The 14390-nt window shown below is 45.2% G+C and overlaps 1 protein-coding gene across 17 annotated transcripts in view; it reads right to left on the reverse strand.

Annotated features, from left to right (window-relative positions):
* Positions 1-14390, reverse strand: part of Macf1 (microtubule actin crosslinking factor 1) — a 343882-nt gene that overhangs the window by 49681 nt on the left and 279811 nt on the right. For 16 of the 17 annotated variants that reach the window (XM_036178125.1, XM_036178128.1, XM_036178123.1 and 13 more), the window contains 2 exons: positions 1507-1668; positions 1143-1313 (listed from right to left, as the gene is read on the reverse strand). In XM_036178125.1, coding sequence (XP_036034018.1) covers positions 1143-1313; positions 1507-1668 — 333 coding nt within the window. Of the gene's footprint in view, positions 1-1142; positions 1314-1506; positions 1669-8067; positions 12518-14390 lie in introns of those variants that run through there. The other variant, XM_036178130.1, reaches the window with a different exon arrangement.

A 14390-nucleotide genomic window follows, 5' to 3' on the forward strand; every position in this document is an offset into this window, starting at 1 on the left:
TATATATATATATATTTAATTTATTTTTTATTTTTTGAGACAGGGTTTCTCTGTGTAGCCTATCCTGAAATTCGCTCTGTAGACCAGGCTGGCTTCGAACTCACAGAGATCTACCTGCCTCTGCCTCTCAAGTGCTAGGATTGCCACTACCACCCGGCAAGAGCTAGTTTTGAAGGCATGTGTCACCATGCCTGGCACATTGAAATAGAAATTAAACTAACAAGAACATAAACAGGACGGGGGAGTGAGAGAGCTGAGCGGGTACAGTGCTGGCTCAGCATGTGTGAAGCCCTGGGTCTGATCCTCAACACTGCCTAAACCAGGTGAGGGTCACACTTAGAATCCTAGCACTCGGAAGGTGGAGGCAGGAGGATCAGAAATTCAGTGCCATCCTTAGCAACATAATGTTTCAGACCAGCAGGAGCTAATGAGACCCTGACTCAAAAAAGCAAAAGATTATTAAATTCCAAGCCGTAAAGACATTTATCCCTCTCCCTCTCCCTGGGCTTAGGAAATACTGTAAAAGAAAGGGAGGAAAGAATTAAGAGCCAGAGGAAGGTGTGTGTGTGTGTGTGTAATGCTGATGTCCAGACCTGACATGCTGTTTCACTAATGAAGTCTCAGCAGCTGTGATTACATGTGTAACATCCATGTTAAGATTGGCCCCTGGAACCCCACCCTTTTCTGAAGATCTGATACAGTTAATAGCAGATGGGAGAGGGAAAGACATTGACAAGGAACCCATATTCCTGTAGACAGTTTTAGTGACACTTACTAGGTCTCTCTCACACACACAAAGTAGAAGTAGGGCGAGGTGGGACAATGGGGACAAGTGAAGAGGGATGAGAAGGTAATGGAAGGTGAATGTGATCAAAATATATTATGTACATGAATGAAAATGTCATAATGAAACCCAGTATTAATATTGCTGATCTTAAAACATGACACATGAGCAAGTATGTAGCTTGCTAGGTCTAACAAATGCCACAGTAAAGCAATGAAAATCAATGTCTCCCTTTCTTCTCAGGAGAACCCAGTGTAGGTTAAGGTTCTACTGAGACTCTGAGTTTGCTCCTTAAGTTATGGGCAAATGTGTTGTCTGTTACTGGTCATTTCAGTCCGTTGTCTACATCCCCACTTACCTTCTGTTCTTGGATCTGTGCTTTCACCACTTTATACTCAGCAGATGGAGGCTTCTGATTGGCTATGAGCTCCTCAGTGTCTGCCAACCAGCTGAGCAATGGCTCTAAGGCATCTTGAAATTTCCCACAATGTAACAAAGCCTCCTGCAGTTGTGCAAGTCTTTGTGCAACCTGTGTCACAGATGTGAAGAGCTCAGTAATAAGAAGGAAGAGAGTAGTATTTAAACTACTACTTCCCTTTTAGTAATTACAGATAGCAACACTCAACTTTGTGGGCATTTAGTTTCAAGGAAAGTCTTAGGTTTAGATGTCTCTTTTTCATCCCTTCCAGTTTTAGCATAGGAGTTACTTGCTCACTACTCACCTTTTTATTCAGTGTATTCCATCGAGTATTGATCTCCTCCATGTCATGTTCTAGACCCTGCACGTCACAGTTTTTTCCTGCACTCTGAATTAATCCCTGGCCAAGTCCATTCACCTGCTGCAATTTCACCTGAAGAGGATCCACTTGTTCTTTCTGAAACATCTGGAGAGTTGCAAAGCAAAGCAGATTTACGCTAAAGGACATGAAGCCTTCTACACCATATCTGGTCATTCTCAAAGAGATTCACAACTTCACGAAGGAGGGCAAGGAACAAAGAGGAAAATGTAAGCATGAGAACAGTGAGGTACCAAGGGGACACATGGATTCATGTTTCAGTTACACGTCTTCTTATTATCCTCTTAATAACATATACCCAGAGGCAGTTACAGCACTGTTTAGGTCTTTAACCTAATGACTCAGTATCTTCTTTCAAATCAGTTCTTAATTTTTAATGCTAAAGCTATAGGGGATAGTGAAGTGTCAGTCTTAAAATACTATGACTCCAGAAAGGGAAGGATGCTATCAAATTACCAGTACTTAAGATCTGAAAAAATGCAGTGGAGAATAGCTGCTTGACCAGTGACAACAGGCAATGGACTTTTCTGGCTAGGATGAGTAACTCAATCAGTTAAAACAGATCAACAGTGTGAAAAATGAAAAGCTCATAGCTTGAAACCCCTGTGGCCGTTTAACTCCATTCTGTTTCAGGGCCACAGACCACATTCAATTGTCTTGAAACAGTACTCCCCTGTCTACAAGAAGAAATGCTCCTAACAATTTTGACACATATGCTGAGGAAGACATAGAGATATAAAATACTTTAGAAACAAAAGAAGTTAAAAAACAATGGGAATAAGTGTAGTAAGCCATATGTCTAGTTTTCTCTACTATGGTTAAATCTTGGACATTTCTAAATGCAACAGTCAGAACAAAAAATGGTCCTTTTGAAAACTCGGTGTAAGCCAGCAAGCCTATAATCTCACCACTCAGGTGGAGATACAAAGATCAGAAAGTTCATCAGCAGCAGCACAGAGAATCTGAGGCCTTTCTGGGGTACATGAGACCTGTGGTGATATATTGTGTACCCTAATAAAATTTACCTGAAGATCAGAGAAAAGAACAAGCCACTAGATTAAACATAGATGCCAGGCAGTGGTGGCACAGACCTCTAATTCTAGCACTGGGGAGGCAGAAATCGGTCTGGATCTCTGTTGAGTTCAAAGCCATCCTGGACTCAGGCTAGGAGAGAAAACAGGGCCAGGCAGTGGTGGTACACACCTTTAATCCCAGTACTGGGAAGCATACATGCCTTTAGTCCCAGGAAGTGATGGCTGGGCGGAGAAAGGTACATAAAGGCGTGAAGAGACAAGAACTAAAGGCTTTTTCAGGCTGAAGAGTTGGTGAGGTAAGAGGTGGTAGCTGTGGCTTATTCCTTTGTCTCTGATCTTTCAGCATTTACCCCAATATCTGGCTCAGAGTTTTTTATTAAAAGACCTTTTAGAATTTGAGTTACAGAGACCCCCATCTCAAAATAAAAAAAACAAAGAAACACCAAAACTTTAGTTTTCCCACACTTTTGCCAAATTCATAGTCTTAAGAGAAAGAATGACAAATATTTATTCTAAAGAACTGGTTTCTCTCAATTATTAGAGTATAAAATTAGCTGTATTTTACCAGCCTGCCTAAATATACTTTTCTTTAGTTCTCTTCTATACAAAGTTACTTCTGTTTCAGAAAAAGAGGTGTGTCTGTGAAAGCCAGAGCAGGACAGAAAATGGAAGAGGACAAGATAAACATAACAGAACTGAATGCTTAAGACAGACTGATTCTTGGGTGACAGCTATGTGACTCGATCTGTTTGTGGGGTCCCAGGCAGCAGGACCAGGACTTATCCCAGATGCATGAACTGGTTTTTTGAAGTCCATTCCCTGCTGTGGGATACCATGCTCAGCCTTGATACAATGGGGAGGGGCTAGGCTCTCCTTCAACTTGGTATGCCAGACTTTGTTGACTACCATGGGAGGCCTTACCCACTCTGAGGAGTGGATGGGGGTAGAGTGGGAGGGAGAAAGGGAGGGAGGGGGAACTGGGGTTGGTATGTAAAATGGAAATTTTTAAAAAATAAATAAACATATTTAATAATAATAATAATAATAATAATAATAATAATGACAGATTGATTCTGTTCTACAACAGACCATACATCACACTATGGTTGGATAAGTGAATCAGTAAAGACGGAAAGGCCCAGTAAAAACTGAAAACGGTAGGGAAGGAAATCACCAGTACACTTCACTTTATACTACAACTTGATCATATCGTATTTTGTTAGGTAAAGTACAAATAATTCAGCTTCAACAAAATACAGTTCTCAGAAAAAAAAAAAAAAAAACCACAAGTGCCACCACATATCCGTTCTGTAACACTAAAGATATTACTCTGAAGAAAAACCAAGAAGAGTGAGGATGAGGACAGATGAAGAATATTATGAGGACACAGGGCTCTGAAGTTTATTAATGATGGTGAGGATTAGAAATGGAGGAACAAACCAGACAAGAGGCAGGGGGAACTCTGGGAGTTCAAGGCCAACCAGCACAGAGTGATTTCTAGGACAGCCAGCAATACACAGAAAAACCCTGTCTGGAAAAAAAAAAAAAAAACAACAACACAACAACAACAAAACAAAAGCAGGGACAAGGAGGAGAAGGCCCGGAAGACAGAGAGAAGGTATTGAACCACACTGAAGGACCCTTTTTACTCTATCAAATCAAATACATTCAAGCTATTGTTTAAGGTTTGTTTTTATTTGTGTGTATGTGGGCACTGGTGAGGGCTGCAGTTACTTTTATCTTTGGTGGTACTGCATTTCTATTGGAATTCTGGCTCATCTTTTCTTGATATTTTTCTTCTCTTTCTCCTCTTCTTTACCTCGGAATGGAGGATGTTAGTCAAAAGGCTTCCTCAAAATTTTTATTTCATTCATTCATTCATTTGAGACAAGCCTTACTATATAGTTCAGGCTAGCCTAAACTCATGATCCTTCTGTTTTAGCCTCCTGAGTTCTAGGTAATTGGTAGGTGTACATCACTATACCTGGCTATCTCTTTTCTTTTAGTGTCTTGTGTGGGCAATTTAATCTATCTATATCACTTGAATTATTAACTTTGATAAATACTTATGGTTCTCAATTTAAATCCCTCTTCTAAGCTTCAAATCTACACATCCAACTGCTTTCTTATTATCTATTTATATACCAACAACCACTTACAGGTACCTTGAACCTAACGGTTCCAGTATCTCTCACTTTCCCATCCCTTTACATTTATTCCTTCCTAAATCAAACCCTAACACTTATTCTTGAAAACAATAATTTACTACTGTCCAGTTTGTTCTTAACTGTATAAACCAGATTCCATGTCATCCTGGATAAATGATACACCTCCAACATAAAATCTATCAACAGGTCTTAATTCTACTTCCAGAGTACTTCTTGACTCTATCCAATTGTCTCCCAATCCACTCTGTCAGTTTATAATTACGTATTTACAAGAGCCACTGCTGTGCTGCATATCTGCCTCCCACGTGCTACTGTAAGGCCCACAAAGGCAGGCACTGCGCCAGTTCTATTCACTGCAAGAGGCTAGGATCTGGCACAAAGTTGATGCTCAGTAATTATTTATTTCTTGAATGAATGACTCCTTGTATAGAAACTGCTTAAGAGAAAGCAAACAAACCATGACAGATCTGCCTATCAGCTGGACAGTCAAGCACTGAATTAGCATTGAGAGGAGCCCCAGTTTTTGCTTAAAAAGACTTCCTTGGCCAATTTTAATTTTATGAAAGCCCTACTTTGTATAAAAGGCTGCCCCCTCTTCCTCTGAACTTTTGACTGTAAGGAAGACTGAGGGAACCTATAGATGGGGTTTAAGTAACTGGGGACTGCTCTCAGTGGTCCAAGATCCCAACACAGAAATAATGAATCAACTAATTAGAAGAATCAACTTGATTCTTCGAGTCAAGTTCTTACTAGTGCCTATTATGAAATTTATATATTAAAAGAGAACAGAAAGTTTATATTTTTAGCTAGGTATATACATGTGCATAAACATACAAGTTCTGAAGCCTTTTACTCTAAATCAAATTCTAGGTTATGATTACTTGATGAGTTCTAAGTATTTATGCATAGATACAATAAGTTCCTTTGCTTCTAAAATCTCCTAAAAGCCAAGTATGGTGGAGGCTGAGGTAGGAGGCTCCATAGTGAATTCCAAGCCAGCCAGATTAGGTCCTGTCTCAAGACTCACACAGACCAAAAAACTCTCTAAAAACGTATAAACTGGAATTCATACAACCTTGGGAAAAACACTTCTACTTCCTGCAGGGCTACAGATGGACCCAGGACTGTGTGCATGCCAGGCAAGTACTCTACCAATCAGACACATGTCCAGCTCTGAAAAACTTTTTAAAAACCCAACTAATGATAATTTCAGTAGTATTTCTCCATCTTCCCTCTCCATCCTCATTTATAGCTCAGGGTGCCCCTAATTATGTAGCCCAGGTTGGCCTCAAATATCCCCTCCCCCAGTCCCCAATAGCCCAAGTGCTCAAATTGTAGGTATACACCACCGTGCCTGGCTTTAATAGACACTGTCAAAATAGCCAGGCATGGTGGTGCATGTCATTAATCCCAGAACTTTAACCACAAAGGCAGAGGCAGGGAGATCTCCATGACTAGCCTGGCTACATAGTGAACTCCAGGCCAACCAGGACTACTATACCGTGACACTTGGCCTCAAATAACCCCCTTAGAGGGTGAGTGGTGAGATGGCACCATTTATTTCTCCTGTCATTTATCAGGCAGTACTTTATAAAACGAGCATCCCCTGTACCTGGAAGGTTCTCAGAGACCAGTATTGAGGACTTCTCTGAATTCCTCTCTATGCAGCTCAGACTGGCTCTTTATGCATTAATCCCCTTCCACTGATTGCTACTATAGGCTTTATTTATATCAGAAGTATTTCATATTTCAAAGGTGCAAGAAATTGTTCTGTCACTGGCTTACTGTTCTAACTTGAGAGGTGACTGCAATCTCAGTATCAATTCCACATGCTATACAGTGTAGCAAATTCTAACTTGACAGGAAGCTACAAGATAACTGTTGACCCCAAAGGGAAACAACGATCACCCAGATAACAAGAGGATTTATAGCAGAGCAGGCAGCTCAAGGGGCACAGTCAAAATTATTTAGCCGGGTGGTGGTGGTGCATGCCTGTAATCCCAGCACTTTCGAGGCAGAGGCAGGTGGACCTCTGAGTCTGAGGCCAGCGTGGTCTACAGAGAGAATTCCAGGACAGCCAGGGCTACACTGAGAAACTCTAAATGCCACCACTATCACCTTATCCTTACAATCCTCTGAGGAATCTTGAGTGAGAAGACTCAGAACACCTAATCTTCCCAGAGTGGTTCAGAAGTACTCAGGTCTCACTCAAAGCTCAGTGGAATTCAGCCTAACTACACATCACTAATAAACATGAACTCTCTTGATTTTAAGAAACAGGCTTGCTATATTTTTTCAAGAGGAATCACACTTTCCTGCTAATAATATTTTTTAAAAAGTAAAGGTCGCCGTGCAATGGTGGTGCACACCTTTAATCCCAGCACTCAGGAGGCAGAGCCAGGCGGATCTCTGTGAGTTCGAGGTCAACCTGGTCTACAGAGTGAGTTCCAGGACAGGCTCCAAAGCTACAGAGAGAGACCCTGTCTTGAAAAACCAAACAAAACAAACAAAAGTAAAAGGTCTATTTACAAATGTGTGATTTTGGGCTCCAACATACGCATATAAAAAAGGAGTAAAATCTTACACCAGAGAAAAAGTAAGATACACCCCTAACTCAACAGAAAAGTAAGATACACCCCTAACTCAACAGAAAAGTAAGATACACCCCTAACTCAACAGAAAAGTAAGATATACCCCTAACCCAACAGAAAAGTAAGGTACACCTCTCAACTCAACAGAAAAGTAAGATACACCCCTAACTCAACAGAAAAGTAAGATACACCCCTAACTCAACAGAAAAGTAAGATACACCCCTAACCCAACAGAAAAGTAAGATATACCCCTAACTCAACAGAAAAGTAAGATACACCCCTAACTCAACAGAAAAGTAAGATACACCCCTAACTCAACAGAAAAGTAAGATACACCTCTCAACTCAACAGAAAAGTAAGATACACCCCTAACTCAACAGAAAAGTAAGATACACCCCTAACTCAACAGAAAAGTAAGATACACCCCTAACTCAACAGAAAAGATACACCCCTCAACTCAACAGAAAAGTAAGATACACCCCTAACTCAACAGAAAAGTAAGATACACCTCTCAACCCAACAGAAAAGTAAGATACACCTCTCAACTCAACAGAAAATTAGAGACAAGCTCAAGAACACGGAATTCACAAGAGGAAGGAGGACCTATGCCATCACTAGTTACCACCAATGAGAGACGTTCCAATTCTTACTTGATTCTCTAGCCTTCCTGCCAATGAAATGAGCAACCATTACCTCAGGAGAATTTAATCCATCAGTTGTAGCCAGAGGCACTTTCCCATGTAGCACTGGGCCAGGCACCTCTTTTATCTCAAATGCTGAAGAATCAAGGTCCTCTCTGACCCCCATTTCAGGGGAGGAAGAATCTTCAAGAACAGGAGTTTCTTCTGCAATGGGCACTGAATCAGTGTGGGTAGTTCCTCCCGGGAAGGGTCCACCAGGAGAGAACATCTCCTCCACAGCAGGCACTGCTGGAGTGACAGGACATTCTGGCGTGGACACACTAACTACTTGAGTATGAGGTTTCTCAGTCGGAGCAGCAGACTCCTCTGGCGTAGGCCCTGCAGCAAGAGAAGTGCCAGGCTCCTCTGCAGCGGACACTCCAACTGTTGGAGCATTGGGCTTCTCTGAGGTGGGTCCTGCAAGAGTTTTTATGGCAAGTTCCTCTGGGAGGAAGACTGCAGCAGCTTGAGTGTCGGGCTCATCTGAGGGAACATCCTCACCTATGATGGGTACTGTAGCAGTCTCCACTGGAGGCACTGCACCAGATGAGGCAGCAGCCTGTCCTGGGGCTGATAATGCAGCAGCTGTAACATCCTCCTCCAAGATGACCACTGCAGCAACTGGGATATCCTCATCGGGGAAAGACACTACTGGAGCAGCTACAGCAGTTCCCTCTGAGGCAGAGGCTTTAGCAGCAGGCCCCTCCAGGGCAGGCACTGCTACAGCTGAGCACTCCTCTCCTGGCATGGGCACCACAGAATCGAGCACGTCGTCTCTCATGGCTACGGCAGCAGGTGGGGCAGGCTCCTGTTGGCTGGATATCCATTCCTCTGAACCCCGCACAGTGTTACTGGCTTTGGGGACTTGTTCTTCTGGAACCACGTTCAGGGTTGACTCTAAACCTCTCATTTCCGTTTCCCCTTCCTGTGATGATGCCATATTCAGCTCAGGTTCTCCATCATTCATGGTTTCTGCTCCAGCCAGCAGGTGCAGACTCACAGCCCCTGACTCTGGAGACTCCCCCTGGAAGTTTCTAAGAAAATGTACTGGCACTCCATTCTCTAAAACCTCTTTTGTTTCACCATCATCACCACAAACTTTCTCTGTGGACAGCTCACAAGGATCTACGCTTCCCAATGATGTTGGATTGTTATTTGCTGGACTCATTATAGCTCTTTTTCCACTTTCTAAACAAACCTCATCTGTTAATAAATCTGAATCAGATGATAACACCTCTACTTCAGGTCCTGAGGTAACATCTTGTTCACAGTTAAAAGCAAAACTGAGAGGCATCTTTTCCATATACACCTCTACATTTCCCTTAGTCTGACTGCAGTCTACCTGGGACAAATTGCCATTTTCTTTGGCTAACTCAGAAGCAATAAAGGCTGGCAGTTTTTCTTCACAAGAGGCTCTGGGATCAGAGTTCAGCAATCCTCCTCTGTCCAGCTCTCCAAGTGGCTCCAGATCAGCCAGAGACTTAAATTCCTCACCAATCTTGGGGCTAAAAGGCACTTTTTCACACTCCTTGCTAACAGTGGAAGTATCCCTCCTGCTATCAGGGTGAGTACTAAGTTCAATAACTTTAGGCACCTGAGAAGAATCCAGGGCGTTACAATATTCACCATCTAATCCAGTATCATGGTCCTTTATCCTTACACTTACAAGACCCACATGCTGTTCCTTTTCTAAAGCAGCTCCTGGAAAATGACTAATTAAAAGAGAATCTTCGGCATCCTGGGGCAGGGTCAGCCCTTCAGAAGAGGCTTGACTCAGCAGCTCAACTGAAGAATTTACTCCTTCCTCACATAAACATTCCTTCTCAAGCTCAAGAAACATCTGCACAGAATCTGTGTCAGAGAGCTGCCCAGCTTCTGTAGGGCACTGGAACCCTGAGATCAGCCCCTCCAGGCCCTGAGCAGTTCCGTTTTTCCTCCCACTGACAGCATCTTCACCTGCGGTCACACAGGTGCAGTCAGCCGGCAGACCCTTGGGAACAGAAGCTGCAGGTGGGTCCCCAGTTGGCTGCAGGTCATCAGCGCAGCAAACCTGAGGAAGAGCTAGGTGGTCAGAAGTTCCCAAGACAGATGAGCAATCGGACCCAACCTCTACCTCTGCTTGCTCTCTCTCTTCAAAAGCCTCCGTCCAGCTGGTCTTCTCATTTGCAATTAGAAGACTGTCTCTTCTCTCCGACAGGTTTTCTTCCTCCCACTCCTCCTCAGCCTCCGTCATGATCCATCGCTCATCCTCCTCAAATTTTAACTCAGACTCTGTTTTTTCTCTCAGGCTAGGTGCTAGAAGAGTATGTAATTCTGGATCCAGCAGCTCTTCACTCAGGCAAGGAGAGAGAGGTGGTAGTTCCACAGTGCAGGCAGTGTCCCCAAGAGGGTGCTGCTTCTCACTGAAGCCTCCCTTAGAAGAAGTTTTCCTGGCTCTAGGCCAGGTTGCACTTGAGAATCTGTGTTCCTGCATTTCATCTGAGTTACCACTTGCGGCTGCAGCTTCGGACTCCAGAGGCTGGAATTCATGGGGAGAGTTCTCACTGTGCTGCGGGAATCTGGAGTCCTGGCACTCGCGCAAGTTTCCATCTTGCACTTCTGGAATATCTACAGATTTGGACATGTGTTCCAAAGTTACAGACTCAGACTGAGGTTCCCTGTGGTCAAAGGGACCAGAACTTTCTGTCAATGCAGAACTGGATTCCTTTTTCTCTTGCAAGGAAGGATTTGAAGCACCAGCTTCCGAGACTTCACTGAGAGAAGCCTCCATCCTTTCTGCAAATTCTGGGAAGTTGGGCGGCATGAAGGACTTCCACGATCTTCTGTTAATGTTCTCTTTGCGCTCTGTGTTTGGCCGGCGTCTGGGTGGCACAGGTGCTGACTTCTGCACATCACTGCTTAGCTTTAATGCATCAAATATTATTCTCTCATCTAGCTTCTTGCCTTCTGGCACTCTAGATTCAAAAACATTAGATGATGCTCCTAATGTGCCATTGCTGGATATGGTACTTCCTTCCATCTTCTCCATGGTGCTTTTGGAAGTCTGATTAAGTTTTGATCCCTGGTCAATCTGTTCATTTATCCTCATAGTATCATATATAGAGCGCTGTGGAACATAGCAGTCTTCTATATAGCCATCCTCCTCTTCCCCCTTCCCCAGGCAGGTGGGGTTTCGCCTTAAACAGTCTGGCCGGCTAAGTGGCTTACCCATACTTTTTCAATAAAGATGAACTATCAATCTTTCAGAAGGTTTTTTTTCCCCGACAGGTTCTCCCGAAATACATTCTACACGAGTTGTAAGTCCTCTCACAAGTTTATATTCCAAACCACGAACTGCATCTACCTTCCAGAAAGATCTGGAAGTTCCAATTCGAAACCATTTTGGGAGAAACTCTAAGACAAACAGGTTTTTCCTCACAGGCTAGAAGCCTCATAATTGCAGGCAGACAAATGATATTATTTAATCAACAAGCATAAAATAATTACTTGCATGGCTTCTGGTTTTACTTTTCTAAAGAGCACTGCCTTTTCAAATTCAGTCAGCAAGAATCATTTGATATCGACAAGTCTTATTTGATATCTAGTTTCACTCAATTCTCACTGAAGCTGAGTTGGAAGCAGAAAATGTATACCAAGTATGTCCTTTAATAACAACGGCACACCCTCTCTAGCCTTCAAGTATGGTCCAAGCTCCTAAGAATTCCTTTCATTTTATCCTGTGTTCAGCCCTGAAGAGTCCAGCTGGTCTGAATTAGCCATTCGTCCTCTCTAGTTGGGGTGTTTGCATTTGAACAGGGCTGGTCAGCGGATATTCCTGCAACTTTAAACACAGGAAGTCCTTCATTCGGGGCCAGTTTGGGGCTTCCTGTCTCCAAAACATCATGGCATTGTTGTGGCTTCCAAGCCAACACTGTATCGTGGTCGCAAAACAAGGCGAGTGGAGGCCCACACTGGGCCTTTCAGGAGGCGGGCAGGCTGCGGCAGCCGAGGGGCTGTCTGACGGACCCACTCAGCACCGCCCGCAAACCCGCGCCATGCCTCGTGCCCGAGGGCCAGGGTCGCCTCACCGCAGCCTTGCAGGTGGCTCTCGGACAGCGCTGGCCTCCGGTCTCGCACTCAGGAAGTTAGTTTATCCCTCCGGCAGCAGAGTCCCGTGCCCTGTGGGCGCCGCCTCCCAGGCCGCCGCAGGTCTCCGGCCCCCAGCCGCCGCGTCGTGGGCTGCATGACAAGCAGCCGCCTCTTTTCTCCACCACGCCGCCGCTGGCCCTGCGGCCGTCCTCCCCGCCCGCAGCTGTCACGGTCCCGGCATGCAAACTTCTGGCTGGGAACAAAAGGCTTCGCTCCGGCCGCACGAGGGGGGCGAGCCCGCCTCTCTCACGCCGCGCGGCCCGCTCGCCCGTCGCTGGCTGGAACTGCTCGGGCGGCGGGCGGCTCTCCTCCCCCTCCCAGCGCCGCCACTGCCGCCGCCCCGCCCTGCCCGGGCAGCCCCCTTGGAAGCCCGGGAGCGCGCGGCGCGGACAGCTAGGGAGGAGGGCGGGGGCGGGGCCAACAGGGAGCCCCGCCGGGAGGGGAGGAGGCCGAGGCCAGGATTGGAGGCTGAGGCGCCGAGGGAGGGGCGTCCCGAGGTTGGGGCGAGGGACCCCAGAACATCCCGCACCACCAGCCCTGCAGCTCACTGCCTCCACACTCGCGGGCGTAGCAGAGTCCCCGCCCGCCAGGGTGAGCGGAGAGGAGCCGTCCTGGTCACGCCGGGCAAATCCCCTGACAAAGGAAAGCCCCGCCCTCCTAGCGCTGGCCCGGCCCCTTCCTCCCCTCCCCCGCGTCTTTCCAACCCGCGGGATCCGAGCCCAGCCCAAGGGCGAACCCAGAAGGGGCGCCCCCGCCTCCCCCACCGCCAGCCGGTTGTGGCTAGGGCCACTCGGGGCCCCATCTGCCAGTAGAGACGCACGGGCTGGGGTGGGCGGTCTGCACTACCCCAGGCTCCAGCTCTGCCGCCAACGGTTGTCCCTGTATTTTGCCAATGTCACCTCTGGCGCTGACCAAAGAACAGTCAAGTCTTAAACACAGTCTTTTCTTGGTATCCCATGGAATTAAGTTAGACTTAGAAACCAAGTTATTGGATAAACTCTAGGCACAGTTTCCCTTCTCAAGTATGTTAGATCATGGCCCATTGCGCCACCTGGACTTCTTTGCCCAGACTTTGGCGGTCTTTAATCTGGAAAATGGGGTTCGAGTTGCGGGGGCGTGGGGGACACTAGCAGGAACAGCCCATGCCCAACACCTGGACTGCTTTTTTATTGCCGTGCACATCCAAGAAAACCTGAGCCTCCTTGGGGCTAGATGAAAAGTATAAGTCTGTATTTCAAGTCTCCAAAGAGAAAATTAATAGAGAAACGTGTTACACAATCCTGCAACGCCGCTTTCTGGCTTTTAGAAAAACTACCTAGTGGCCCTGTAACTGTTAAAGTACAAAGAGCAACACAGAAGACTGCCTGCCAGAAGCAGCTTGCATCTCTATAAGGTGTAATACTTTACTCCATTGTGATGGTCCCTGTGATTTCATGAAGATAAAAAGGTTAAAAAGAGAAAGAATGTCCAAATTCCTGTTAGCCCATGTGATCAATACAGATGGCAAAACTTATGAAAAAGTTATTTCCACCCTCCACACAAACCATAAATAAAACCAGTCATTGGTGTGTGGAGATCCAGAGGAAGCCTGGAGTTAAGCCTTAGACTTATGTGAGGAGACAGCAACTTCTTTGGCAAAATTAGGCACAGGTTGAAGCCATGGTCAGACCGGGCAAGTAAAAGACAACTTTGCCTAGCAAAATGTTTCTCACTTCAAAAGATGCTGATCAATTCTACCCACTCAAGTACAAAGACTCTTTCCATCTGTAAAGGGAAGGAAGTGCTGGAACGCTCTAGATAGTATTGTTTTATTCTAGATACCCTAGTCCTTAAATTTACAGTTTTTAAAAGAGCTGTCTAGAATCCTGTGACCTCCTGGTCCAATAGTGAAGACACTAGAACACTCTTCTATAAACACAGTGAAAAAAAATACAGGATGTTTGATCTAGACCAAGTTCCAGGAGATAGGAGCAACATTAAGCATCTGAAGAGCTGGGGCGTGGGAGGAAGAAAATTTGTTCTGAATGTCTCCTTAAACTGGCACACCAAGATCCAAGGGCAGATTTCAAACCATCAGTTTTCTCACAGTTATTCAAAGAATAAGGTATCTCCTAAAAGGGTGATTTTCCTGATCCCGATGGAGTGTGAGCAGAAACTGAAGCAATCATGTGACACAGCAGTCTCAGGAAACAGATTCACAAATCTTAC

This window comes from Onychomys torridus, chromosome 2 (genome assembly GCF_903995425.1).
Source record: "Onychomys torridus chromosome 2, mOncTor1.1, whole genome shotgun sequence".
NCBI lineage: Eukaryota > Metazoa > Chordata > Mammalia > Rodentia > Cricetidae > Onychomys > Onychomys torridus.